At 35.4% G+C, this 26,575-nt stretch overlaps 1 protein-coding gene across 1 annotated transcript; it reads right to left on the bottom strand.

Annotated features, from left to right (window-relative positions):
* LOC120167025 (transcription initiation factor TFIID subunit 2) lies at nucleotides 1-26,575 on the bottom strand. Its single transcript, XM_039176157.1, has 26 exons — nucleotides 26,417-26,575; nucleotides 25,996-26,317; nucleotides 25,355-25,500; nucleotides 25,220-25,286; nucleotides 13,938-14,137; nucleotides 13,684-13,837; nucleotides 13,040-13,124; nucleotides 12,806-12,897; nucleotides 11,615-11,740; nucleotides 11,047-11,100; nucleotides 10,859-10,926; nucleotides 10,744-10,807; nucleotides 8,685-8,782; nucleotides 8,245-8,586; nucleotides 8,064-8,151; nucleotides 5,775-5,900; nucleotides 5,632-5,688; nucleotides 5,090-5,169; nucleotides 4,963-5,005; nucleotides 4,412-4,498; nucleotides 2,879-2,968; nucleotides 2,255-2,313; nucleotides 2,078-2,168; nucleotides 1,831-1,996; nucleotides 1,534-1,717; nucleotides 1-1,042 (listed from the first exon to the last, which is right to left on the bottom strand). The coding sequence occupies exons 1-26, from the start codon at nucleotides 26,527-26,529 to the stop codon at nucleotides 10-12; spliced, it is 4,035 nt and encodes a 1,344-aa protein (XP_039032088.1). The 5' UTR covers nucleotides 26,530-26,575; the 3' UTR covers nucleotides 1-9.

The following is a 26,575-nucleotide window of genomic DNA, read 5'->3' as shown; positions in this document are numbered from 1 at the left end:
GACAAACGCCTAAGATTTATTCAATGTCTTGTTCTTAATCTTGATTCGGAATTTGGGAGCAGGAGTTGCTTGAGTTGGCTCGGTCCTCGTTTCCAACTTTGGGATCACTGCCTTGTTCGGTCCACTCGAATTCGCATTATCCACTTCCTGTTTGTTACCAGGCAACTCTATGTTTTCCTCTTTCTTACTTCTTAACTCGGTTGAGGGTGCCTTCGCTTCACTCAGTAGCTTTGCCATCTCCTTTTCCTTCTGTTTCTTCTCCTTCTTCAATCGCTTCTTCTCCAGATACTCCGGATCATCTCGCTCTCCTTTATGCTCTTCACCTTTCCTTTTCTTTTCCTTTTCTTTCTTCTTCTTCTTCTTTGACGACTTCCTCCCGTCCTTCCCCCGTGATGAAGGTGCATCGTCCCTGGAAACTGATAGTGTTTGTAAACTTGCATACTTTTTTGCTTCGGCATCTATGTAGTTATCTTGAATGGTGCTTGGTAATGAGGGATCATCAGGCTGATGGTGCACGGACGCCTTACCCGAATCGGCAGTACACTGAAGCTCCTTACCAAAGTTGTCATCTTCACTCGCAATTTTCGCACTCCCAATGCTAGCAGTAATCCGAGAACCATGATCATGAAACGAGTTGACTTCTTCAACATTTTGGTTGCTAATGCTCACAGCCTCGGCTGAGTTTCTCTGGGGTGCATCCACAGAAACCGAACTGGTTGCGCCCCGATCGGCATCATGATGCCTTCCTTCAGATCTTTCCTCTGCTTTACTAGTTGTCCCCGACTGTTTGACCCTTATCTTAACAACAGCCGTCTTCCTCTCATGACTGGTTTTCTCATGACTGTTGGAAACCGTATCTACTTCCTTTGGAGCTTCTGGAATTGCCAAATTGTCATGCGAATGATTCAGATTGTCCATGGGAGGTTGAGGAGGTTTTATCTCTGTAACAAGAGCAGCAGAATTGTTCCTCTGCTCATTGCAAACCTCCACGTTACCCATACACGGTAACTTATCTTTCGGCACTCCATATAATGTCGGGGATCTGAAAATGAGGGCTCAAAATTTTGATTATGAAATTTGTTTCAAAAAGAAGACAAACTTATAGGATTCTCAAAAAGAAAGTACTAATTCGAAGAACAAATAAAATGGAAATTACGAATTTTGGACATAAACCTCCTATAAATAGCGTAAGAAAACAAGCACTACATCAAATTCACCGGTATGTTTCCCCCAATAGGACAGAGTATTGGACCATAAAAACAAAACAAAAGGAAATTCACAAGCTTCCAACACCACAACCAGTTTTCTCATTCTTAGTGTTTGCCGCATCTTTTAGCAAATAATAATTAGAGAAAATTTGTAATTTTCTTACAGTTTCTCCAGAATTTTAAAGCATAAGATAATTATATGTTTTCAATCATTAGATGTATTCTCTTCCCCAGCAATATTACCCCCTCGAATATGAGGCAACTACTTGTCCGAAGGAAAGTGCCGTCTAAATTCTAAAGAGAGAATATGAGAATGCATACGCACCTTCCTGCAAGAACTTGTAAAATGCAGAATATGTAGTGCCGGAAGAATACATTATTGAATGCTATGCGACTTTCTAAAAGCTTAAGCAAACCCACAAGGGCTTCTGCCTTGATATCCTCTCTAGAAACCGATCCACCTTGTATCTGACATAATCGCAGAGCATGGACACCTAACTTTACCTGACCTGTAATCAGATAGTGTATCTTAAACAAATATCAATACATAATACAAATAAAAATAAGCATAAGATAACATCAGAAAAGTTGTAGATTTTTTTTTCTTTTAACAGAAGGGAACCTCTTAAAGAAGGCTCTTCCTCTATATACTTGATAAACAACAACAATGCCGCATTGATGCCATTGCAATGAAACTCAAGATCAAGCAAAGCTCTGCTTGCTTCTATTCGGACTTGCCAGATGGTCTTGAAATCTCGAAATGGTTTAATTAGTTCAAAGACATGATCCTGCATGGAGAAACAAAATATATAGAGAAATATAAGGAAATATGTTGACATTATTTGGTAAGGGATCAGAGAAAAACACACTAGATGGATGAATCCAGAAAGCTTTAATGCAATCTGTGCCAAGGTCCGGATGCAACTGATTGTCAATACCCCATTGTAACTGGGCATCAACCTGGTAAGTATCATACAATGTGAATAACATGGAGATCATTTGGAACAATCAGTCTTTAATCAAACAGATCAGAAGATAACCATCACCTGTCGAACTGCAAAAGCCGATCAATGCGCTTGAGAAAAGAAGATAAGAAGTGAATACTCTGAAATAAGAGGAAAAAAAATGTAAAAAGGATAGCCTTGCGTATGAATGCTTTGAAATGACATAGGTGATGCATGACCAAAACCAAAATCTGGAACATTGGAAAAATATCCTTTACTCCCGAGTCCCGACATATCCCATCAGCCAAAAAGAAATTTAAAGGGAAAAATGTAGAAAAAATAAAAGTATAGCATCAGCATCAGAGGAAAGGAACATAAATAAGATATTAATGCCCAGTAACTGATATGTATTTTCAGATTATTGCATGCATTGTCCATTGCACACGCATGCAAAGAATATGAGTGAAGGGAAGGTATGCAGCGGAAGACGAATCAATGGGTATGAATTGCTACATATTTCCCTAAATTTCAAAAGCCTAACATGTGGGAAGAAACACCCACAAAACAAGAAGGCTCTAGTTTCTTAAGAACCGTTTACTGTTATTCCCAGTAGGATGTAGTAACAGAACAGAGTCAAACAGACAGGAAAGAACTCTACACAAAGGAGTTCTTAAACAAACTAAGACAAACAAAAAGGTACTGTAAGTACAGAATATAATTATATACCTGTTGCCCAAATTCAAGTTCACCAACTGACTGAACTAATGCAGCAAGCCAGAATACATCCGAGTAAGTATTCTCGTTATTATCGTTATACTGTCAAAGTGCAGTGGAAAACAGAAAGCCAGAATAAGAAAGGGGAAGTATCAAACATAAGAACCAAAGCAAATAACTGAATCATCATTTATGAAAATAAAAAAAGTGGAGTGCAATGAAACAGTGAGCAGTGTATATCAGTAACTGCACAAAAAAGAATGGTAGGAACAGCCTCGAGTCATACACACGCACCTATACGTATGTTTTACTTAAATAAACCTTGTTGTCCATCTTTAAAGTCATTTATTAATTGCTACTCTCTGACAGTGCAAAGTATTAGCACAAGTTTTTCTAACTTAGAAAGTAAATCCTAGTCCTTCCAAGTCTCCTCCCATGCATGAAGGACCACCTTATCTTGGACCTCAGTAGCATATAAAATACGAAGCAATTACTGATTGTAGAATTTGAATATTTAAAGTCTTGTTTCCAGAGTATTAAACATCGTGAACATGTTTTTCACTTTCCAAAACTCCAAAGACACATGCCATGTTCAGCTTTAGATCTTGCAGAAGTTCGACTTTTTAACTCTAAAGGGTAGTTGCCTTGCTATTTGCTTGTAACTTCATAAACAAAAAACTTATGGCAGAACTATGTTAGAATTGGTGTGGCATTTGGTTATTCATTTTATCATAATGATTTGTCTAGTTATCATTTGCTTTGCATTTTAGCAATCTTTTAAGCGCAAAAACCAAATAGCAAGTAGCAAAAGCAACAAAGAAATGATGCCCAAACAACAAAAGAAGTGCTGCCTGACAGGCAATATGATTAGTATGAAGATAAAACCAGCAAATTTTATAAATATGCCACAATGTTAAAGTATAAAAAATCTGAGAAGTCAATCAAGAATCTACATTCTACATACGCTTAACTTGTTTTTAGCCAGGACAACAAATCTTCCTCCCCAAAGAAGAAAAGAGAACAGCAATAAAAAGACTTCTCGTCTCAGCTGATATTTTTTCTTTTTTTGAAGGATTGGACAGAGGTAGTCTGACAGGGTTTAACCAATAGTAACTTAAGTTTCATCAAACAGAAAAACACAACCTAAAACTTCAGCACAAATTTCGAAATTCTTATCAGACTATCTTTGAACAAGCTCTCACACTCTTGGGGAATGTCATATCCCACAACGATGAAACGTTTCAGATAGAGATTCCTCAAGAAAAATGAAAAGCTGCAATAACAACGATTTTCTATATTGCAAAATTAGGAAGCCAATTCCCCGCTTTTCTATCTCGAAAAGCAAACCATGCAAATCAAAAGAATAAAAAAAGGGTTCTATAATTTATGCAGGCAATTGACCGCTACATATAATTTATTACTCGCTGAAAGAAAATTTCATGAAGCAAAATTAGAAAGCCATCACTGATGTAGCTTAATTTGCATAAGCATTCGAAATCCAGTTGATGATCGTGTACAATAAGTGTTAGCCAAGGTAAACCATACCTTCAAAAGTTGCAGAATAAACTCAACGGCTTCTCTTGGGCTTTTCTCGTCTGCAGCTCTTATCGTGGCTATGGCATGCGGAATGGCCTATGAAAACAGAAGGATGCTTTTAAGAACTCCCACAAACTACATATCAGTTATAAATTCAGCAACTCAGGGTTAAGTACTAAACCATACAAGAAGCATCTCAAAGTAAAGGAAAAATCTAAAATTCAAGACAGCATACAGAACATAGTTCACTTCCATCTTCAACACCAGAGAGAGCCAAGTTTTACATGGAAAATGAAGTTAAACTAGTTTATGATAAAAAAATCCACATGGAAAATGCAGTTAACCTAATTTACAAAGAAGTTCCACATGAAAACAGGAAATACCTAATGTTACTATCTTGGACCTAGCCATCACTTTTCAAATCACTAGATCAAATATTTCATGAAGTGTTTAAGTCAACTTCCATAAATGAGAAATTTCACAAGCAACAGAAGCATCCAAGTTAGTTATACATTATAACATAAAGACAGTTTACCACATAGCCTACCTCATAGCATTACCTCAAGAACAAAGTACTCTGGAAAATCTGAGAAGTCATTGGGTCTGGCAAGATCAGCAGGAAATGGAACTTCTTACAAGGGCATTTTAACAATCACTGATGAATTGAGACTTAGGTAAGAAACTCACTTTGGTAATCCAATATCAGTGTCAAACCTTCGACTTTTATAAAACTTCACCAGATGTTGCAAACCAGCCATATCAGTTTCCTGCCAGCCAGAGAATGAAATATAATCCCCATGCCTAAAGCAAATGTATAAAAGCACAAAGATGACAGAAGATCAATTAAGATATGCAATCTATCAAAGAAAATCCGAACAGCACACCTACTTTTGGGTTTTGAGAATACCAATGTTAAAAAGTACTACTTACATGATAAGAACTATAACAGATCTCACTGTTGAACAACAACAAAAAATTAAAAATTTGGACACTCCAGGCATATGGATCATTGAATGTAAGATGTTAAAAGAAAACATCAATCCACGGCAACATTTAGAGCATTATGCAGGAACTCAAACTCATGCAACTCAAGAAGACATGCAATTGTTACAGAATAACTTCTCAAAATCATAACAAAAAATTCTGGCGAGGAAATAAGTGAAAAATAGGTTTGCTGAATTTCATCACATCACTATTCATTGAAGAGCCTCAAATGCTGGCGACGATACCTCAGAAGATGTACTAGCCAATGCAAATGCTGCCTCAATTCGAACCCTCCAGAAGGCCTTGACACCATGATAAAAATTAAAATGATCAAATTCAATTCACAACGACTCGTTAACCAAATAATTCTTTAGAGAACAGAAAGAACCTTTGTGTCAGTCAGGAAGTTATTCAGTGCCTTGAGAACAGGAAATGAAAGCTCTGGTAAAGATTCTAGTGATGTGATCGCTTGTGCCTGAGCTACAACATCTTCATCCTTCTCTAACTGATTAATCTGATCATATTAACAATTTTAAGAAGTCAACACCAAGGAAAAATTAAGTCATTGGATGTAATTTATAAAGAACAACAGATACAGCTAAACCACTGGGTGAAAAAATATGTAAACTAACAGGAACCTAGAAACTCAGTAGGTGTCTTGTTCAGTTTTATCAAATACAACTAGTTCTTGGTAAAATTTCCCTTTAATCCAATTATATTGATCAATGACAAATAATTGGGCTTCAGTACGGAATATGGGCGGAGCACACTTTGCCTCATTAAAAAAACCCCTTCATACTTCTCGGATTACTAAAAAGTACTTTGATAGGTAGCGGAAGGAGGAAAAGAGTGCCTCAGAGCACACATGAAGGGTTAGAATGTATGCTCTCCCCAAGTATCACTAAACGCGAAGCACATTTTGACATTTACTTTTCTTTTCAATGCATAGCTCTTCTTTTGCATAGAAGGCAAATTCCAAGTTCAATATGAAGGCTTCAAAATATTGATTTTAGTTAAATACAAGCTCCCGACTTACTGAAATTGAAATTTCAAGCTACTAATTCAAGAGACAGTTAACAATCAGTAATAAAGAACTTTATCTAAACTCTCAATAAAAATATCTAGATAACGGGCATGGTCGAAAGCTCGTTAATAAAAGGCATTCTTTAAATATGTACAATAAATTGAATTTCATCATCTGTGAATTAATCTCCAAAAAAGAAAAATTGTCAGGAAGAAAATTTGAGCACAAAAAGTTGTGTTCCCAATAAATTTAGCCAGCAGTAACCAAGTAGCATGTCATCTTTTGGCAGTGACATTCCCATGTTCCATTACCCAAAATATTGAAATACAATGCAATGGCTTTAGTATATCAACTATGTGGCAAGAATCAACAATAGAAAAGAAAAAGACCATCTTTCCCTGCTGAATGGAGGAAACATAAATAACTATATACAAGGCAGCGGATGGGAATAATTCAGTGAACATAGCAAGTGTTATGAACATGTTCTAGGAGAAAGTAACCCTTTTTAAATAAGGCCAAGGAGAAATGTCAAGTCCAACTATGATCCTATCACTTTGCTTAATATGATATAATGATCCTAGCAACATAAACTGATTAAGAATATGGCCTTAGATCCTCTAACAGCATCCATAGTGAACATTTTATCTAAAACAATTTCTTCTTTCTTTTTCTTTGGCGTGAATAGGATAAATCAAAGGCAAAACAGGAGTTGGGTTTAATCATCTGAGGTATAATTCAATAGAATATAAAATTGATTTATAAACTCGTAGTTTGGATGAGCACAAGAATACAGATGGAGTATTCCTGCAATACCAGTTGCTGAAAAGGTAGAAATATCAAGTTTTAGCAAAAACTAGTTTTGGAGCGGGCATTAAGCATTTATTAAGCATGGAAAGAGTAACATCCACCATCCCCTATAACGAAAGGAAAAGAAAACCATAAATAACAGGACAAAATAAGTAAATAAGCCCTATGCACTTAGGCTTTGCATTGTATAAGGATGAAAATTTGTTAATCAAATAGATAAGATTGATACCACTTTCCTACTTTGTAGCTTAACTATTTGATTAACAAATTTAACATACTCCTTTCCATCCTTCGTACCAAGCAAAGCCTTAATGGTTGCTTGAAATTGTTAAATTCTAGCAAGTGAGATCTACGTCATGCTGGGTTATGCAAAAACATTGACAAACAGCAATGATGGAGAACAGTTCATGTGCATCTAAAATTTATTTTTGTTAATAAGAGAACAAAAACAGAAGAAAAGAAGGTTGATCTAATTTTTCTTGGGTATTATTCAATAGAAGACATCTACATTAGATGAATACATGAAAACAGGTTTGAGATACCTACAGGTCCAGTTGGTGAATGATGGTGGAATTGTCAACTGTTGGCTAAAAGATAGTTTATGGTAGGGAAATCTCCACATTTTGGTTAAGCGTTTTACAAACATGCACAGATTAAGAGTCAATATTCCCTCTAATGGTTGGGAGGGAACCCTTAAATCATCAAAGAGAAACAAAGTGAGGATGCAACCTGATAATCCAAATGCACTTAATGATTGCTTAAATTGTCAAGGAAAATGACCATCAAGCTGTGTCATGCAAAAGCATTGAAAAGCTGAGCTAGAACTGAGAACAATATCTTTCTTACCCACATCTGCACAGGTTGATTAAAATGAATTTCAGTTAGATATTCCATCTCAGGATCTGCCCTAATCCACAACAATGGAGAGTCTACACTGCAAAATAACAATTAAACATGAAAGAATGTGTTAATGGAATCTTCTAGAACAAGTTATACGCAATAACACCACATTGAGATGATAAAATACCTTGAACGCATATCTGCTGTAGGCAAATCACCATTCATCAAGCCATCAGGTTTTGAACCTTTTTTAGGCTTCTGGTATCGTCTAGCAGCAAGCTTTGAGTGGCATGCAATTTCCAGCAGCTGCCATGCATCTCCAGCCATTGGAAGATCTGGATGATCAGACATGCCATCAAGCTCATAAACCCTCACAGTCATAACCCCAGGCCACCCGATATCACCATCTCGGTTTTCAGAATCAGGTTTAGCATTCAGAACCGATACACTTGAATCAATTGTAGCTGTGCATTCGCGCAGAACTGCCAACTCAATGATATTTTTCCGCTTGTTGTAGGAAAACCCCATCCTTATAAATTGATGGTAAGAAAAAAAAAACATAAATAAAACTAGCACAAGGATCCCAAATGCAGAAGACAAAAAATACATTACTCACTTAAATCATACCTGAGCACCGGACATCCATAGAATCCCACCCACCGAGGAAAAAATTCTTTCAGAAACGGACGCTCCAGATTTCCAATTTTGTTAGCAAAATGACGGAACTGAATATAACAGTTTATAGCTTGATTAATGACCCAGAAATCTGACTAACTTGTATTTGAAGTAAAACATTACATACTTATATGAAATAAAAAACAAATAAAATACATAACCATGAAAATACTCGCATTCACCATTATCCAAAAAAAATGGCCATGCAGAACTATATATCCCTATCAAGGATCAATATGGTATTGCTATTGTTTTATCTACTCTTTGTTTTCTTTTCCTCCCCCACTCCACCACGGGAAAACATTTAGCGCAAATCCATGTTGGCTGAGCATGTTTTCATTTTCAGAAGCTAAAAACCGATAACAAATCTTGGAAATGTTGGAAGCAGAAAATGTTTTCAATATTTGGAAATACTTTTAGCGCGATCACCATCAGGCATAGATGAACAGCATCCAGTCTGAGCTAGGCCAATTTATTAGATTAAATTAAGAGTCCAAAAAATTGACAGGAGAGGGGCTCAAAGCCCTTCAATTTTTTAATTTAAGGATCAACCACTTTTCCTTGTGGACCTCTGTTGTCAAGTTACTACATCAAAAACATGGTTTTAAGCTCCATTAATTTAAAATGAAAGAAAACATAGTTCAGAAATCTTGAAAAGCCTGCACTTAATTAATTAACTCATAGCTATTGTAGATGGCTCGAACGTCAAAATTAACAAAGTCATCATTTTCATAATTATCTCTTTATTGCTGTTCCATTAACACTTCAATTATTGTTCTTCGACAGCACAATGGGTTCTAATTAATTTCTTTGCCAAATATATCCCCAACATGGACTGGAATTTTGAGTGTTCCCATAAATCCTCAACATTACTAAGGATTATTAATGACATGGAATTTAGATCGGGAATTGTGATAGAATCTCAAAACCAATTGCATGAGAAAAAAAAAGAAAAAACCAGTTTGAGGATCCCAGCTTGGAATCAGGTGGAAATTTAACCTTCCCTACATAGTTCAAATGCCTATATGTCACTCATGATGCATGGCTGAGAACACCTCACTGATTAATAGAATTCCCCGCAATTCAACCATATTCATAGTCTAACAACTAGTTTCCTCTAATGTTTGTTTTAATAATCATAGCTGTAAGCACATTTATCTACGATTGCAATCTTTTTGACCCATCTAATCTTCAGTATGATGATACCTTGGTTTCAACTAAATACGAAAAGCATTCCACTATCAACATTTCCCCAAGTTGTTGAGGAATTTAAAGAGTTCTTCAAAGCAAGTAATTTTCATAGCATTCCACCAAGAAAGATATGTTGGTTACTTCTTAGAAATGAAAATAAGGATCATGATGAATTTTTTATTAGTTTCTTATTTACATTTTACCTTCCATTTAAATATCCATAAAAATTTAAATGCTAATTCATTGTCACATTCATTTATTACCTTAGGAGAAAGGGCCTAAATGAAGTAAAAAATAATATAGTTCTTTGGAATAAAATAAAATGTTCTATCCAAGAAAACCATTTTTTTTATAATCTGCCAAGTTCCTCCTTCCAATTTTCGTTGACATACGGTTTAGTATGTTGATGATTACGAAGGGGGTTTTTAACGAGGCCTCCAATTCTTACAAAAAAAAAAACCTGCCAAGTTCCTGAAAATATATGGAAAAATCTAATATGAAAAAATCCCCATTTGATTTCAAACTAAGTTCAAATAAATAATTTATGGTTTCAAAAAAGGTTAAAGAGGATTATTTTCAAATGTCTTAAAACTATTTTTGTCAAGAGTTAAAGATTATGCATGATTAATTGGTACCACATGTGGACAGATGCCGTGATGAGGATGCTAAAACCTTCCTCACGAGTACTCGCATTCCCAAGCCCCACATTGCTTTTTCTCTAGTTTTATTTGCATGCCTTAAAATTTAATTTTTCATAAATTTTATCTAGTTTAGGGTTTCTAGAATGATAAAATTTTATTGGCGATCAGCTATAGCTTACCAAATCAAATAGCAGCAGTTCCATTGTGGATGTTATGACAACCAGAAAAGCAATTAATAGAAAGCTGGCACATATATGATAACAGCGAGTTAAAATAGAGAACATATATTATCACCTCTTTGTACTAAGAGACCTCACAGCACAGTTTGTACTTTGTGCACGAGAAATTATTGCTTGCAGAATCTGTAATTGAAAAAAGAAAACCAAGAATAAATGAGCGTCAACAAACAAAGCTGATTCCACAATTGCTTTGTACATATTGTCCAAAATGCCAACTCCAAGAGTCAAGATGATACCCCATACCTTTTTGAAGAAGTCGGGTCCCATCTGCTTTTCTAACATCTGAAGAATCGCGACCTTCAGAGAAGAAAAAAGTAATAAAGAAAAGGCCAAAAGATATAACGACAATAATGTTAGTGCTCCCTTGGTTATTTCTGACTCTCATGCTAGAAAATACATTTAATTGCTACTTCTTCTCCAGAAACAAAAGCCAATATCAATTTTTGAAGAAGAGCAATTAAAAAAATGAAAACTAAATATTGAAAACTTTATGTACAGCATAATGTCTTATTAGGCTTGTATACACAACATCCATGTTTCTAAGCGTATTACAGTTTAGCCATTTACTAAAGTCCACCAAATACAATTTTACCTTTCTTCTCAATGTTCTTTACATTCACGTTTTCACAACTTTTGAAGAAGTAATTAATAAAAGCAACAAGATGAAGCCAAAATAATTTTTGCCTCTATGTTCTTGAACTCATTACTTATTAAAGGTTTCTTTCAATATTCTCAGTCAAAAGAAGTTTGAGAGAATGTAGTAAACATTTAGGGGGCAACATGACATGAAAAAGAAATAATGAGTACTTACAGACTTCCATGATCGTATTTTTCCAAGCAAACCAATGGAATGGGTTCCATACAAATCCTTGCAAGAAGACGAGGAACTCAAAGCTGTTGCACCGCTATCATCTGCTCTGCAGACAGCACAGTTTGCCTACATTTACACGAATAAAATAGCATTATTTTGCATTTGACGTGTGTTTTTTTTTTTTTTGGGGGGGATATACATACATCTCATGCATATCAAGAAAATGAATATAATCATGCTAAACTTCAGAAAGATTATGAATAGCAGCCTCCAGTACTAATTGAAAAATAAATCGCAGACCCATCCACAATATGCCAACGGTGCAAGAATTATTAATTCTAATTTTGGCTCTAGAAGATACAGAACATAAAGCAAATTGAAAGAACAAGGTGGAGCTTCTCTTCAACCACCAAGATTCAAAATGCAGAAAAGGTAACTTTTAAAGGATCTAATTAGCAAAAATGAACTCAACATGTTAGCTGGGGAAAGGGAGCAATTATAGGCATATAAATCAAGAAATTATGAATATTCGGATGATGCAACCTTTAGTAGGGAAGACCAGGAAAAATAATCCAGAACCTCAGATATTATGATTCAAAACTCCATTGTAAGTATTATCAATAAAATAAATCCCCTCATAGAGACAAACTTCCCAAAAAGGGTTTGTATATATTTTTTGTTTTCTTTTGCTTCTTCCTAGATTAATAGATATGGTAAAACATTTGATACCAATAATAATAATTATCTAATGATACCATATTGTTCCTGGGTCTTAATATTTCTGTTTTCCAGTAAAGGTAGAAAGCAACTTTTTTTTAATTCTCTACTCTTTTCCAGACATTACACAGATTAAGAACTTGCAAATGGAAACAGCATCATATACAAGCAAAAGGATGAGGATGTCAGGTCAACTTTAGAATTCAGGTTTTGTTTAACACGTTAATGATAAAGGAACCCATCTAGTACTAGCAACCTAACTAGGTAAGCCATCAACTTCAAAAAGAGAGTTAAAATAAAGAGTATTCACTTGAACTACAGAAGTACAGAGGAAGCCAAACAGGTTCTCTGTTTAGCAACCACAATCAGCTTCTCCATTAATTTCAATCTTTAAAATCACAAGATAAACAAGTCATTCACATGGGATTAGAAATATTGCTTATGGTATCTTACAAGACTCCACAAAAAACAAACCTTGTATCGTCGATAACGTGCCTCATTATTCCCCAAAAATTTCTTGATAAACAAATCTGTCAAAAAACCAGCAAGACCATCCAGCAGCCACTCTGAAAAGTAAAGATAAAGCGGTCAAATGAGCAGTAACAGATACCTTTTCTTCCAAAGTTTATCAAAATAAATTACTACTTAATAAAATCGCTTAAATTTCAGTCAAGCCATACAAGCATCAGCCATTATACATCAACATACCATCATTTGGTGCCTCAGGAGTAATATATACCCCAAACCACTGTCTTGAAAGAGCGAAAGCAAGTTTGATGCATGTATCTATTGTCTGTCAAGTCATAAATTTACTCATCAACAACAGGATGAAAGACAAGAAAAACTCGACACCTAGCAGACATGTCATATGTTGCAGTTCATGCTCATATAGAAGTTCAACCAACTCTGAAGACAATTAACCAGGAATAACCAAAATTTTAGAAAGAAACAGAAAATGCATCATAAACAAGATGATTTGCATTGTAGTCCCTATTAATTGTCAAAAATCTATCCTATGCTATATCCAATTCGTAAGATGGGAAAATAAGCAAAAATTTAAGATCATAACAAACCCAAATCAAACCAAAAAAATAGCCCATGCTCTAATACAGATAAGCGATTCATAGTTAACAAGATTATCATTAGTTTAACCAAGCAAATATTGCTCCTCGTAGACAAGCAGTATCATGAAGTTTAGTTAGACTACCATTTTGTTGGGCTTAATACAAAAAGGTGTAATGTACTTTGCATCTTAAACCGACTCCTAGAGAATAACGCAAACAAGCGTCTATATCTTGAATAAACTCATAAGTCATAAGGCTCAAAAATATAAGTTCAAGCAGTGAACAAACCTGGTCAATGACCTTCTCATCAAATAAAACCTGAGAGGTAAGAATGCACAAGGAGGCTCCAAAAGTTGAGGAGGATATTGCCATTTCAGGAGCCAGAAAAACTTGCTTGTATGTCCCAAATGGAAATTTCGCATCAAGATAGTGTTCATACTCACTGTGCAAGTACAATGTTAAACAACTGAAATGTAAATATCCTAATTATGAAACGAAAGAAAATATCTTATAATAAAGTGAACAAAACCATAGACCAAAACCTGAATGCGTTATGAAAAAACTCCACCGTGTGACGTAGCTTTGGCAAATTAGGTGGTAAACACATATGTGAAATGAGACCGTTTTGCTGATCAGGGAGGATTTCAAATGGTCCAACTGCTAAGGATATCCACTGAGCAGTAACAGGAACATCTAATCTGTAGACATATGTCTTGCGGGGAGGGTCGTCTTTGCTCAATACCTACAAAACAGAAAAACTAGAAAATCAGAACCCTCATCTATAATTGATAAATCTTTATTATAACTAATAAAGAGAGTGAATGAAGAGCATTAGGTTCATCAGGTTTGGTGATATCAGCCACCTGCTAGAACACTAGGGTTAAGAGAAACAAGTAACATCTTGAATGAAAAATTACTATACTAACAATTGTAAATAACGAAAAAAAATATATTATGAATCAAAAGACTAATATTATAGCAAAAACACTGAAACTTCCAACCAGATATTCAGCTCTCAGATTCAACACCAGAGAAGGCATCAAATCAAAGAAATAAGGAATAACAATGTTTGTCTAAATAGTCAACAGTTACGGTCTTGACCATAGTCACATGGATCGCGGTACGCTCCGGTACGGGAACGTGGAACAGGATCACAATTCGCTAGGTCCCTAAAATTCGGTACGAGGGGGAGTACACTCATTTCGGATTGATCCGGTACGATGCACCATATAAATTGGTACGACAAGAAGATAAAATCAGAAGATAAGAAATCCATAATCTATGTTAAAGGAAAAGAAAAGAAAACAAACCCAGTTGTCCAGCACCCAGACAAGAAACAAAGCGCCAACAAAAGTAAAGTACACAGCAAACAAAGCAGGATGGATTGAAAAGTAGAATTAAGAAAACAGAAAAGACCGACTCAAGGTCTAAAATAAAATAGGTTAAAAAGTACTGGACCTCGCAACCAATTAACCCCCTAATCACCTGAAACACGGCTCATATCCCCCCCCCAAACTCAATACGACGTTGCTTGGGCCCTATTCTATACGACGTCGTTCTACTAGGCAAATATATGGGATTTTAGGGTAAAATTTTTACCCTAATTCATTATCTTCTTCAGCCTTAAACCGACCCCCGTCGTTCCCCCATTTCCTCTCCCTCAAGCTCCTCTTTAACACTCGACGAAACCCAAAGCCTCCATGGCTTCCGCCGTCCTACGCTTCGACGAGGAGCTAGGACTCCATCTAAACCCAAAGCTCATACCAAATCGCAATTTTGAAACGATTGGAACGCGTTCGTAACGCGTTTTGGATCGCATCGTACGGTACATAGATCGTGGGCTGTTGAGCGATTTCTGTAACTATGGTTCAAATCACTGGGAGATGTTTCACAAGGCTCTTTGCCTGATGTTTACTTCTTCCATGAATATCACCTATGATTATCAAACAAAACTCGTCGAAGAGAGTTACAAGCTTTAGACTTTGTTACAGATTTATAAGCTAAATCTTAGGATTAGTATATATTGTATTTAATCTAGGATATTACATAGTTAAGGTAGGATATTACTTTACATATTATAGAACCTTTAAAATATGAGAAAACATTCTATTTCAAAATTCTACATGCTATCTGATGTCCTAAAACAATTTTAGGGTTTTAAAATTGGGATTTTTTTCGTTGTTTGGATGTCGAAAACAAGGGGTATTGTTGATCTTCAAAGGACATGATTTGGAGACTTCTTTTGATGCTACCGTAGGTAGGTCCACTGTTCCCCAATCAGTCACCACCAAAGTTTCGCACGAATCCCATGTGCCACCAGAAGGGTTTGTCGATTATCCACGTGCCAACGCATGAGAGAGTTTTTTGGAGCCGTTTTCTTCCTTTAACATCAACAACCAAATCTGTCCACAACCTTGTGATTGGTTACTGCTGCTGATTCGTGTTTGGTGTGTGTTTTTCATTTTTGTATTGTTTGGTTACCAATTTTGTGGTGTGGTTACCTTTTTTTGGATATAAGTTTGGTCTCAATTTGGGTATTGGTTTAGCACTGTTTCGATGTCTGATTTGAGTTGTCCTAGCAGAATTATGTAATTGTTTGGTCGTTGAATCTTTGTTGTCATTGTGCTCTTTTTGCTTCAATTGTGCTGAGATCGACTTCGATGACATACTTAACTACAACAAGTTTGACTATTTTGTGGATAATTTGTTCTTAATATTTTTTTTCGTAAAAATTTCTGACACATACAGAGTTTGTGACACTATTTGCAAATGAGTATGCTACTTTGATTCAACTTCAATAAATTGTAAAGCATTCATATGATCCTATTTTTGTTCTTGTTGAGTTAAGTAAACCTAATACATGTCTTATTTCCACCTCTTCAAAATAGGTTATTGATTCTAGTGCTACAAATCATATCTAAAATAATCCTAATTTACTTTCTAATTTTCATCCACATATGTCTAGTAGCCCTATTACATTAGTCGATGGTCAACATTTAGTGTTATTGGATATTAAATAGTTACTCTTATTCCATCCCTTCCATTTATCATTTGTTCCAAGTCTACCACAACAATATGATTTATGTTAGCAAAATTACAAGTGTCCTTACTTGTTGTCTTATTTTTTCCTAATTTTTGTTTGACTCATGATCCCAAGTCGAAAAGATAATTAGTGAAGGATATTAGTCTGATAGTCTCTACACTCTTAATACCCAAACACGTATATCAATTGCATGTGTCAATATCGTTATTCCTTTTGACAAGCATTGTCGTTTGGATCACCCTTTACTTTTTATGTTTAAGAAGCTTTGCCCTCAATTTTCTCAGATTTCTTGTATACATTATGAACCTTGTCGATTTGCTAAGCATCATCGCCTTGATTCTACTCCTTGAGTCAATAAGCAAGTTATCGTTCCTTTTTGAGTTGGTACATTTTGATGTTTGGAGACCTAGCCCAATTAACTTGAAAGCTAATCTTAAATGTTTTGTTACCTTGGTTAAACATTATTCTAGAATAACTTGGCTTTATTTAATAAAAAACTTACTCAAAATTATTTTTTTTTCATTTTTCTTCCTTTTGTGCTAAAATTCAAACCTAATTCGACAAGACTATTTAAATTATAAGTAATAATGCTAGAGAATATCTCAAAATTGAGTTATCGAGAGAAAATTACTTCTAGGTTGTTGATGTATCTAATGCTTGCTTCCAGAGCTTTGTTATTCCAAATACAGGTTCCTAAATACTTTTGAGTTGATGTCGTCTCTATTGCTTGCTTCCTCATTAATCGTATCTCTTCCTTGATTTAATCCAGTAACATCCCTTTCCATACTTCATTTCAAAATAACAACTTATTTTCTATCACACCTGAAACATCTAGTTGTACTTGTTCTATTTGAGATGTTCAACTCAAGTAGCAAACTTCATCCTAAGTCCTTAAAGTGTGTTCTTGGGATGTATCGTGTTAAAACGTTATCATTTTATTGTCCAAGTCTTGGTAAGTATCTTGTGTCTGCTGGTGTTACCTTTTTGGAATGAACACCATGGCATTCACTTCCAATTCAAGTTCTGTAAGTCGAAGGAGAAGGATTTGTTACTTTATCAAGTTGTCCCAAACTCAGGTTTGTCATCCTCAAAGATTCCCTTCAAATTCATCTTCTTGCGTTCCGTACGTCTACCAAATTCTGCAACTCTAGAACCAAGTCCTTATGAGCATCCATGTCCACCTAGTTTTGACCTGTTCTTGAAAATCTAGAATCATATCCAAATGAGATAGTATCTTTGTCATCAGATTCGACTACCACAAATGATCTTGATCTTCATATTGCCTTTCGAAAAGATTAACATAGTTGTACCCATACAATTTCTTTATTGTCCTATAATTATTCGTCTTCTTGTTCTTCTTTCATCCTTATATTAAATTTGTCCCTAGAACCATCGGCAAGGCATTAGTTCATCCTGGATGACATACAACTATGCTTAGGGAGAAAACTGCTCTAGATGTCAATGGAACCTAATCTTTGGTTACTTTACTCACGGGTAAAGAGCTATTAGGTGCAAGTGGTATTCAATGTCAAATTCAGCTCTAATGTTCCATTGAAAGCTAGACTTGTTGCTACTTATGGAGTGCATTATCATAACCTCTCTTTGATTGTCAAACTTGCTTCTATCAGATTATTTAGCTCCCTTGCAACAACTTTTAGTTGGCTTTTGCATTAGTTAGACATAAAAAATATGTTTCTACGAGAGGATGGACATATGAAACAATCACTTGATTTTATTACTTAGGGGGTGTATGGGAAAGCATATCATTTGAAAATAACTCTATATAGCTTCAAGCAGAGTCCTAGGCTTGGATTGAGAAGTTCAACCAACTATTGAGAAGTTGGGGATGCAAAAGAGCAAGTCAAATCATTTTGTTTTCATAAAAAAAAATGAAGCATTATTTTGTAGTTGTCTATGTAGATGATTGTAATCATAGTATTAACAATCGGAATTTCATCTTTGAAGTATTTTCTTCATGGTTAGTTTCATGCCAACTTAGGGTTTTTGAAATGTCTTGAAAGTTCATGTTAATAGGAGTAAGGATGGAATCTTCATATCCCATAGAAAATATGTGCTTGATTTACTATCAAAGTCAGCAAATTGGGTGCTAAACCATAAATAATCCATGATTCCTGAATTACAACTAACCAAAAAAGGTGAATTATTGCATATCCTAGGAGGTATAAAAGACTTATTGAAAGTTGAAATATCTTGTTGTGATACGTCCCAATGTTTCTTATCAGGTAAATATATTGAGCCAGTATGTCATCGCCAATTCCTTATCATTGGAAGGTAGTAAGGTTCTACACTATTTGAAAAGTGTTCTTGGACATGTAATTCTATATGGCAATCATGGTCACACTAGGATCGAAAGTTTTTCAGATTCAAATCGAGTAAGATGAATGAACGATAGAAGATCTACTTCAGTTTTTGTATTTGTTAAAGGAAACTTGATTTCATGGATGTGTAAGAAAAATATAAAACTAAATATAAAGTCATGACAAAATTTGTGTGCAAAGTCATACAAGTATATCAACTCATCATTGAAGTGGGAATTAAGGTTCTAGCACTTGTAAAGCAATGGTGTTTAAATCAAGAAGCACTTCACATTGCTTCTAATTCAGTCTTTTCATGAACAAACAAAACACATTAAGGTTGATTGTCATTTCATTTGCGATAAGATCCAAAAGGATTGGTTACTACCAGCTATGTGAAAACTAAAAAACTAGGAGATATTTTCACAAAGGCTATTAACGGGATCCGAATTGATTACATATGTAACAAGTTATGCATGATTAATATAAATGCTCAAACGTGAGGGGAGTGTTACAAATCTTAAACTAAATATTAGGGTTGACATATATTATATTTAATGTAGAACAATTGTTTACATGTTATACGTTTCTACTTGAATATATACCTACGATGTTGATGAATAAATACGATGTAACAAGCAATTAATATTTTACAAAGTTGAATTCATTGATATTTTGCCCAGATAAATAATTAACTCTAGCTTGCCAAGGATTTCCAAAGGAATAGTGCAAAAGCAAACATTCCCAAAATGAAAACATGCTTTAGTCACATCGATAAATAATTAAGAATTTCAATCCTATATTGATTAAAAACTGCATTTCAATCATTTATTTTGATCAACAAGCAACATACCATTCCCTACAATAAAATGGAGCAAAAAGTGAATAAGGCATCAGTTGCCACAATAAGAATCACAAAATAAACCAACATAATTAATTAACCTTAACCAATATTGAATTGTTAACCAATTAATTTTAGCAGTATATCCTTTAAGAGAATGATACCCAAATTATAACTATTATCTTGACCTCTAAAACTTTAGCAGAGGCAAAATATGCCTAGCAATTATATCCACTTGTGAATTCCTTTGAAGAGTAATGAGTGTGAATAAATCAAAGATTTTATTTCATCTCCCTAAATCAGATTATTCCAACTTCACCAAGTACAATCTAATCAAAACACCATGTAATGAATCAACATAAATCTCGATCCCAACCATGCATGCGATGAGCATGGATTGAACATGGAACCTTAAAAACTCGAATTTAATGCTCACCCAACTGTGCTATCCCCATATGCACCAACCTAGAGTTGAGCTTGGGCTTATTTAAAAGAATTGGTATATTTGATCATTATGAATTTATCATTTAATACAACAAAGAAATCAATATTAGCTACAAACTTATGAAGTAGGTTGTTTGATACATAAGTTATACTTTTTTTTTTGATAAGAAATTAGGCCTCATTAAAAAAACCCCTTTATGATTTAAAGAACTTAAAAAATAGTTCCTTAATCAACGGAAGGAGGAAAAGAGTGCCCTAGGATTTCATTAACAACAATATCAACATAGAAATACATCACCTAACTCCCTTAAGGAGATAAAAAAACCAAAAGGAAACATCCTTTTAAAAATAACACGAGGATTAACCATACCAGCTTAGCTAAGGCATCTGCCTCTAAGTTGGCAGTCCTATTAACCCATCTAATAACGCCTTCACAATCTCTGAGTTTTTGAATAATATCTTTAACAATATGAACATAAACATCAGGACATAGAACAGCGTCCTTAACCCAGTCGACAACCACCCTACTATCACTCTCGATAATCAAACGTTCCTTATATCTCTGTCGAATAGATTCATAGAAAACCAGACCCTTTAGGATAGCTTTCAATTCATCATGTAGGAGGCCCTGGACCAGCAGGCTCATTGAAAGATACTAATATCGAACCAGATACGTCTTTAAGAACACCACCTAAACCACTCCTCTTCCAATCACTACTAGTAGCAGCATCCACATTAAGTTTAATAGCCCTTGGGAGGAGGGGACCACGGAAACTTTGATAAAATCCGATTAGAATATGGTAAGCAAGAATCCCCTAAGGAAGGATCAGCAATAACAATCCTTAGAGATAGAAATCTGAGAATTTTTTGCTAAAAACCATAAAGCAAGCCTAAACATTGCTAAAAAGAAAATTTCAGCATGATCTAGCTTCCCTCCTTCAAACACAATAGAATTCCTAGTTTTCCATATTGTCCATAGAACCACTCCAGGAATAAAAGACCATATGAGAGAGTTAGACCTCAATTCTACCCAAGCTAGAAAAAAACTTTTAGCATCCACTTGAAAACAGACTGGATATTCCAGTAGCACATGAACTTGTTCCATATTAACCAAACAACCGACAAAATAATAAATGGGAGGGGGACTCTTCCATTAACTTACATAAAGGACATAACAGATCATCTATGCCCTTTACTCCTCGTTTAACCAAAGCTGTCTTCACTGGCAGTTTCTGCAAAATCACTTGCCATAGAAAAGTCTCTACTCTTGGAGGCAACAGGCCCCTCCAAACAACAGTCTTCCAAAAATTAGCTTCTTCCGAACTGAACTCCCCGAATAACATAAATTAACACAAGATTTAACAGAGAAAACCCCATCTCCAGAGCCCTTCCAAATCAGCCCATCAGCAGAATCACCAGAAATAGAGAAGACCAAATGACTGCCATTAATTTGTCCATTGCTCATATTCCCAGTAATTCAAATTCCTTCTCAATTGAACATTCCAAAACCAGCCCCACGAGCTAAATTCCCCAAACTGGAATAATTTACCAGTTTTATTTACTGCAATATCGAACAGTCTAGGGAAAATGACCATTAAAGGATTATCCATAGCCCAAACGTTTTGCCAAAATCGAATAATTCTCCCATTACCAATATTATAATTGTATTTACTCTTGATTTTACAGCCAACAGAATCTGCTTTATAATGATTACTCACTATAGCTCTCCAAATCCAAGAGAACTTAAGGGAAACATTAATGTCAAACTGCATTAAAGATGAGTCAATTTTGTATTTAGTACAAATCATTTCCCTCCAAACCGCCTTCCTCTCAGTAGCAAACCTCCAAGCTCATTTCTCCAATAAGGCTCTATTTACCACACTTAAATTAGGAATCCCCAATCCTCCTTCAATCTTTGGTTTACATACATCTGACCAGCTCACCCAATGAATCTTATTTTTCCCATTTCCTCCTCCCCATAAGAAATTGGACATAATTGAATTAAGGGACTTGTAGACCGAAACTGAGACCTTGAACAAAGACAAAAAATATGTAGGGAGAGAACATATGACTGATTTAATTAAACCACCTCCCTGCCAGTGAAAGAGTGGATGATTTAGCCAGCTAACCTTTTATTAAAACTCTGTACCACTAGATCCCACAATTGGTTAGAATTTTTGTGTGCTCCAAGGGGAAGTCCCAAATACTCTGAAGGAAAGTTGCCTACTAAACAACCAATCGCAGCTGCCCAATCCTTAATTTCTTCTTCATTCGAATTAATCCCAAACAATTTGCACTTATTCAAATTTAACTGAAGACTAGACATAATTTCAAATACTCGGAGCACCCTCTTCACATTCAAAATCTGTTTTTTCGATGCACCACAGAATATAATGAGATCATGAGCAAATTGAAGATGAGTTAAATTAAAATTCCCCTCCTCCCTGCTAATGACCAGACCTGAAAATAGCCCCTTTGAAACTGCCTTAAGAATCAATAAATTCAGAAGTTCTCCCATTATATTAAATAGTAAATGAGACAAGGAACAACCTTGGCGAAGACCCTTAGCCATTGGGAATTCCTCAGTCGAAACCCCATTTACCAATACTGAAACAGTAGTTGTTGTGATGCATTTCGAAATCCAACCTCTCCATGTATTACCAAAACCTATTTTCCTCATTACTTTGAACAAAATAGGCCAATCGATTGTATCATAAGCCTTCTTGAAGTCAACTTTGAAAACACAACCCTTTAATCCATTCTTCCTCCAAAAATCGATCCCTTCATTAGCTATTAACAAGCAATCCAAATTGTCGACCAGGGATAAAAGTGAATTGAAAAGGCTGATTAAATCTAATATACAACCCCTAAGTCTCCTCGATAGACACTTAGACAAGATCTTGTATAGCCAAAATCATCTAGGCCCCCAGTGTTAGAGTTCTTTGGATGAGAGTGATAAAAGTATGGTTTATTCCTCATTCCCATTCCTTCCCCAAGTAGAAATTATGAAAGAATTTCATAATATCTTCCTTAAGGACCTGCCAAAACCGCTTGAAAATCCCAGATTTAAACCATCAGGCCCCAGAGCCTTGTTTCTGTCACATGACTTCAAAGTTTCCCAAACTTCCTCCTCAGAAAATTCCTTTTCTAAAATCTGACTCTGCTCCACAGTAATTCTGGAGAAATCCAGCCTTATATCATCAATTTCTAATGTAGATCGCTCATTGTAATTCTTAAAGAAAAAATCTTTTACTATGGCCTTAATAGCTGTCAGGTCCTCAACTGAATCACTCCTAAATTTAAGAAAAACCAGAGCATTCCTCTTTTTTTTAACTGTAGCACACATCTGAAAAAATTTAGTATTGCGATCCCCATCTTCTATCTATTTCGATCTAGAATACTGAAACCAAATCTGCTCCTAAATTTTATAAGATTCCACAATTCTGCTATGAGATTTCAATTCTGCTAAAACTCCACTGTCAATAACACCTTGCTGTTGCTGAATATCAACCTCTATCTGCTGGATTTTCTTCTCTAAATCAGAAATCATGGCTATTGGATACTGACCTCTCTTCCCAGCCCACTTTTTAATTGCATGTTTTGTACTTCTTAGTAAACTGAACACACCAGCCTTTTTATGAGCTTTCTTGCAGTTCTGAATTGATGATTTAACCAGATCCTCAAAACCCTCCTCCTCCATCAAATAGTTGAAAAGTTTGAACGGTTTTTGACCCCACTCAACACCTTTATTCACAAGGACTATAGCATTATGATCCGACACAGACCTAAGGAGTAGTGACTGAACAATATCCGGAAACGAAACCAAGAACTGACTGTCGATCAAAGACCGATCCAATCTTACAAAAGTGGGATTATCTTGGTTGTTGCACCAAGTAAATCTACCCATTCATAGGAAGATCAATTAGACCAGTTTGAAGGATAAACTGACTAAATATCTCCATAGAACTTCTATTTTGACCTCTGCCCACCTTCTCATCTTATTGTAAATAAACATTAAAATCCCATCCCACACAAAGAGGATAATTTCCCCCCCTAAGGAACATGCTTAATTCTTCAAAGAAACTAGGTTTATCCTGCTCCATGATGGACCATAAACATTGATGAAACCACAACTATAATTATTATCCCGAAATTTACCAAAAATTGCTATAAATCTCCTGCAAACATACTGTTTTTCTATCTCAAAAATATTGTCGTCCCAACAACACATAAACCCCCTGAAAATCCAATCGAAGGAGATTCTAAAACACCCTTTAGATTATTGATCCCACTTCTTCTGAAAAAAGGCCTATGGATTTTCTCTGACTTGGTTTCTTGCAGCCAAAGAAAAGTGGGATATGTACTAGAAACTAAATTCTGAACAACCCTCTTTTTTTCTTTTTTCCCTTAACCCCTAACATTCCATGAACAATTACTAACTTTGACTTCATCATAAAAGAGAAAAATGCAAACTGAAAACTGAAAACCTCTACCAACATCACCTTAATTAGCCCCATTCAAACTTTTCTCTAAAGCCATGATCTTCTCCAGAAATGCTTCTACTTGGTTAATAACTTACTATTTCAATTGATGTCTATTATCGCCTCCAATCCTTTACTAGAAGAATTAATTGGATTAGTTATCCAACGTGGATAAGATTCAATGAGCCTACAAGGAAGAAAATATTAGACTATTCTAAAGAAAAAGACTAAAAAGTGATGAGAGCATTTTATTTCCCATGTAAAAGTAAAAGATAAAATAAAGAAAATTTGCTTATCAATTGTCTCACTTGATACTACCCATATTTCTCGAGGTTGAGTGCAATCTAAGCATGTTGCTTCCTAATATACAAGGCTAGTTTAAGTTGAGATAAAGCTTATTATCAAGAAACTTATTTTAATTACATATCTCTTGTGCTCTCAATTTTTATGATATTTTAGAATTTTAATTGGAAATATTAATCCCTATGAAATTTCAAACACCTCTTCCATTAAGTTCAGGTTGAGAGTTTATGATCACTCATAAAAATATCTATGTCCAACTTAGCAATTCATGTTGTACTTTTCTTATGCTTCCATGAAAATTGGTAGAGAAGTCACCATTCAAACAAATAATGTGTCACACATCTTTTGGCAAAGTTAAAACCTAGAAGGCAATATTTTTCCATCGCATTGGTCTCACCTGATATAGTAAGCTCCCATTGCTGACAGCTACAAGATTGTGGGCTACCGTAAACTCCAGATCAAAGCTGAAACAAAATACATAGACTGTAAAATGCCCAAAGTAGCCAAATTACTAGAGAATATAGTTTCATACCAGCATCGCTGATTATTGTCATCAATACAAGGAAACCAACACCGAGCACGCCTTATTTGATTATCAGTGTGTACTATATTATCCTTAAAGTGAATCCCTGACTCCATTTTCTCTACCCAATAGTTAACACGAACAGATTTCACATTCTGCACTCAATACCAACCTACATGAGAGACCGAAATACTCATAAACCTCATCAATCAAACAGTGCACAAAGAATGTATCATCCAAAAACTTCCCTCATTTCTTTCGTTCACAAAGAAAAAGGTTTTTAGATATCATTTAGTTGCTACTTTTGCTACTTGCAATTTGCATAAAAGGAAAACAAGTCAGAAGGGAGGGAGGTTATTGGAATAACTGACAATTCTAGACATAACTTTTACATGCTCTCATGAGAAGAAAATGCATATTATATACTACAATATACTAGATTTATATTAAAAACGATGCTACAAGTTAAGTCGTAAATCCCTTTAACCATTTTCGTTTTAGAAAATGATTGTTTCTGGAAAACTAGTCGTGAAAGAAACATTCTTGACGCTTCTATTATTTTGGTTCCATATTTCGAGAAATCAAACCAATGCATAACCAAAAATATATATCGTTAAAAGCATATGTTCACTAAAAGCAGCTGCACTAACCTGCTTGGCATAAGCAGCTGTTTGTGCTCCATTAGACTCCGTATTAATTTGCTCAACTTGCATCCTATTGCAACAATTGATAAGCAAGTTAGGAACCATTTCTGTCTCCAGTGCCGTAACGTAAGCAGCAGCAGCAACATCTGCAGCTGAACTCGGAGAAGACACAGCTGAGGCCCACCGTTTTTCACTATCGACGCCCAGATTATGAGGATAATACTCGAAATCCGTCGATTCCCCATCTACGAGCACACTCTCAATCCCTAAATTCTCCGCGTGTAATCCAACGATGCCGATATCGGTACCTCTTTCAAGCTCGGTGTAACTGAAAAGCGCAGAATGACGTCTCTTTTAACTAAACAAAAATTAGCGGACCTACGTAACAAATTGCAAAGAAAGGAGAAGTGAAAAGATATAGAATTACCCATAGACGACGAAGGTTCGTGTCAATGGAGAGGCAAAGCTTTGGTGGCGGACAACGGCGCCGGAGTGAGCTGGCTTAGGGTCTTCGGGCTTAGGTCTACGAAGCTTGGCCATGGCTCCGGGTTAGGGGACTGTTCCTTTGCTCAGACTCGAAAAAGTT

This window comes from Hibiscus syriacus, unplaced genomic scaffold, assembly GCF_006381635.1.
Source record: "Hibiscus syriacus cultivar Baekdansim isolate YM2019G1 unplaced genomic scaffold, ASM638163v2 tig00111659_pilon, whole genome shotgun sequence".
Classification (NCBI taxonomy): domain Eukaryota; kingdom Viridiplantae; phylum Streptophyta; class Magnoliopsida; order Malvales; family Malvaceae; genus Hibiscus; species Hibiscus syriacus.
This window is presented reverse-complemented; position numbering and strand designations above follow the sequence as displayed.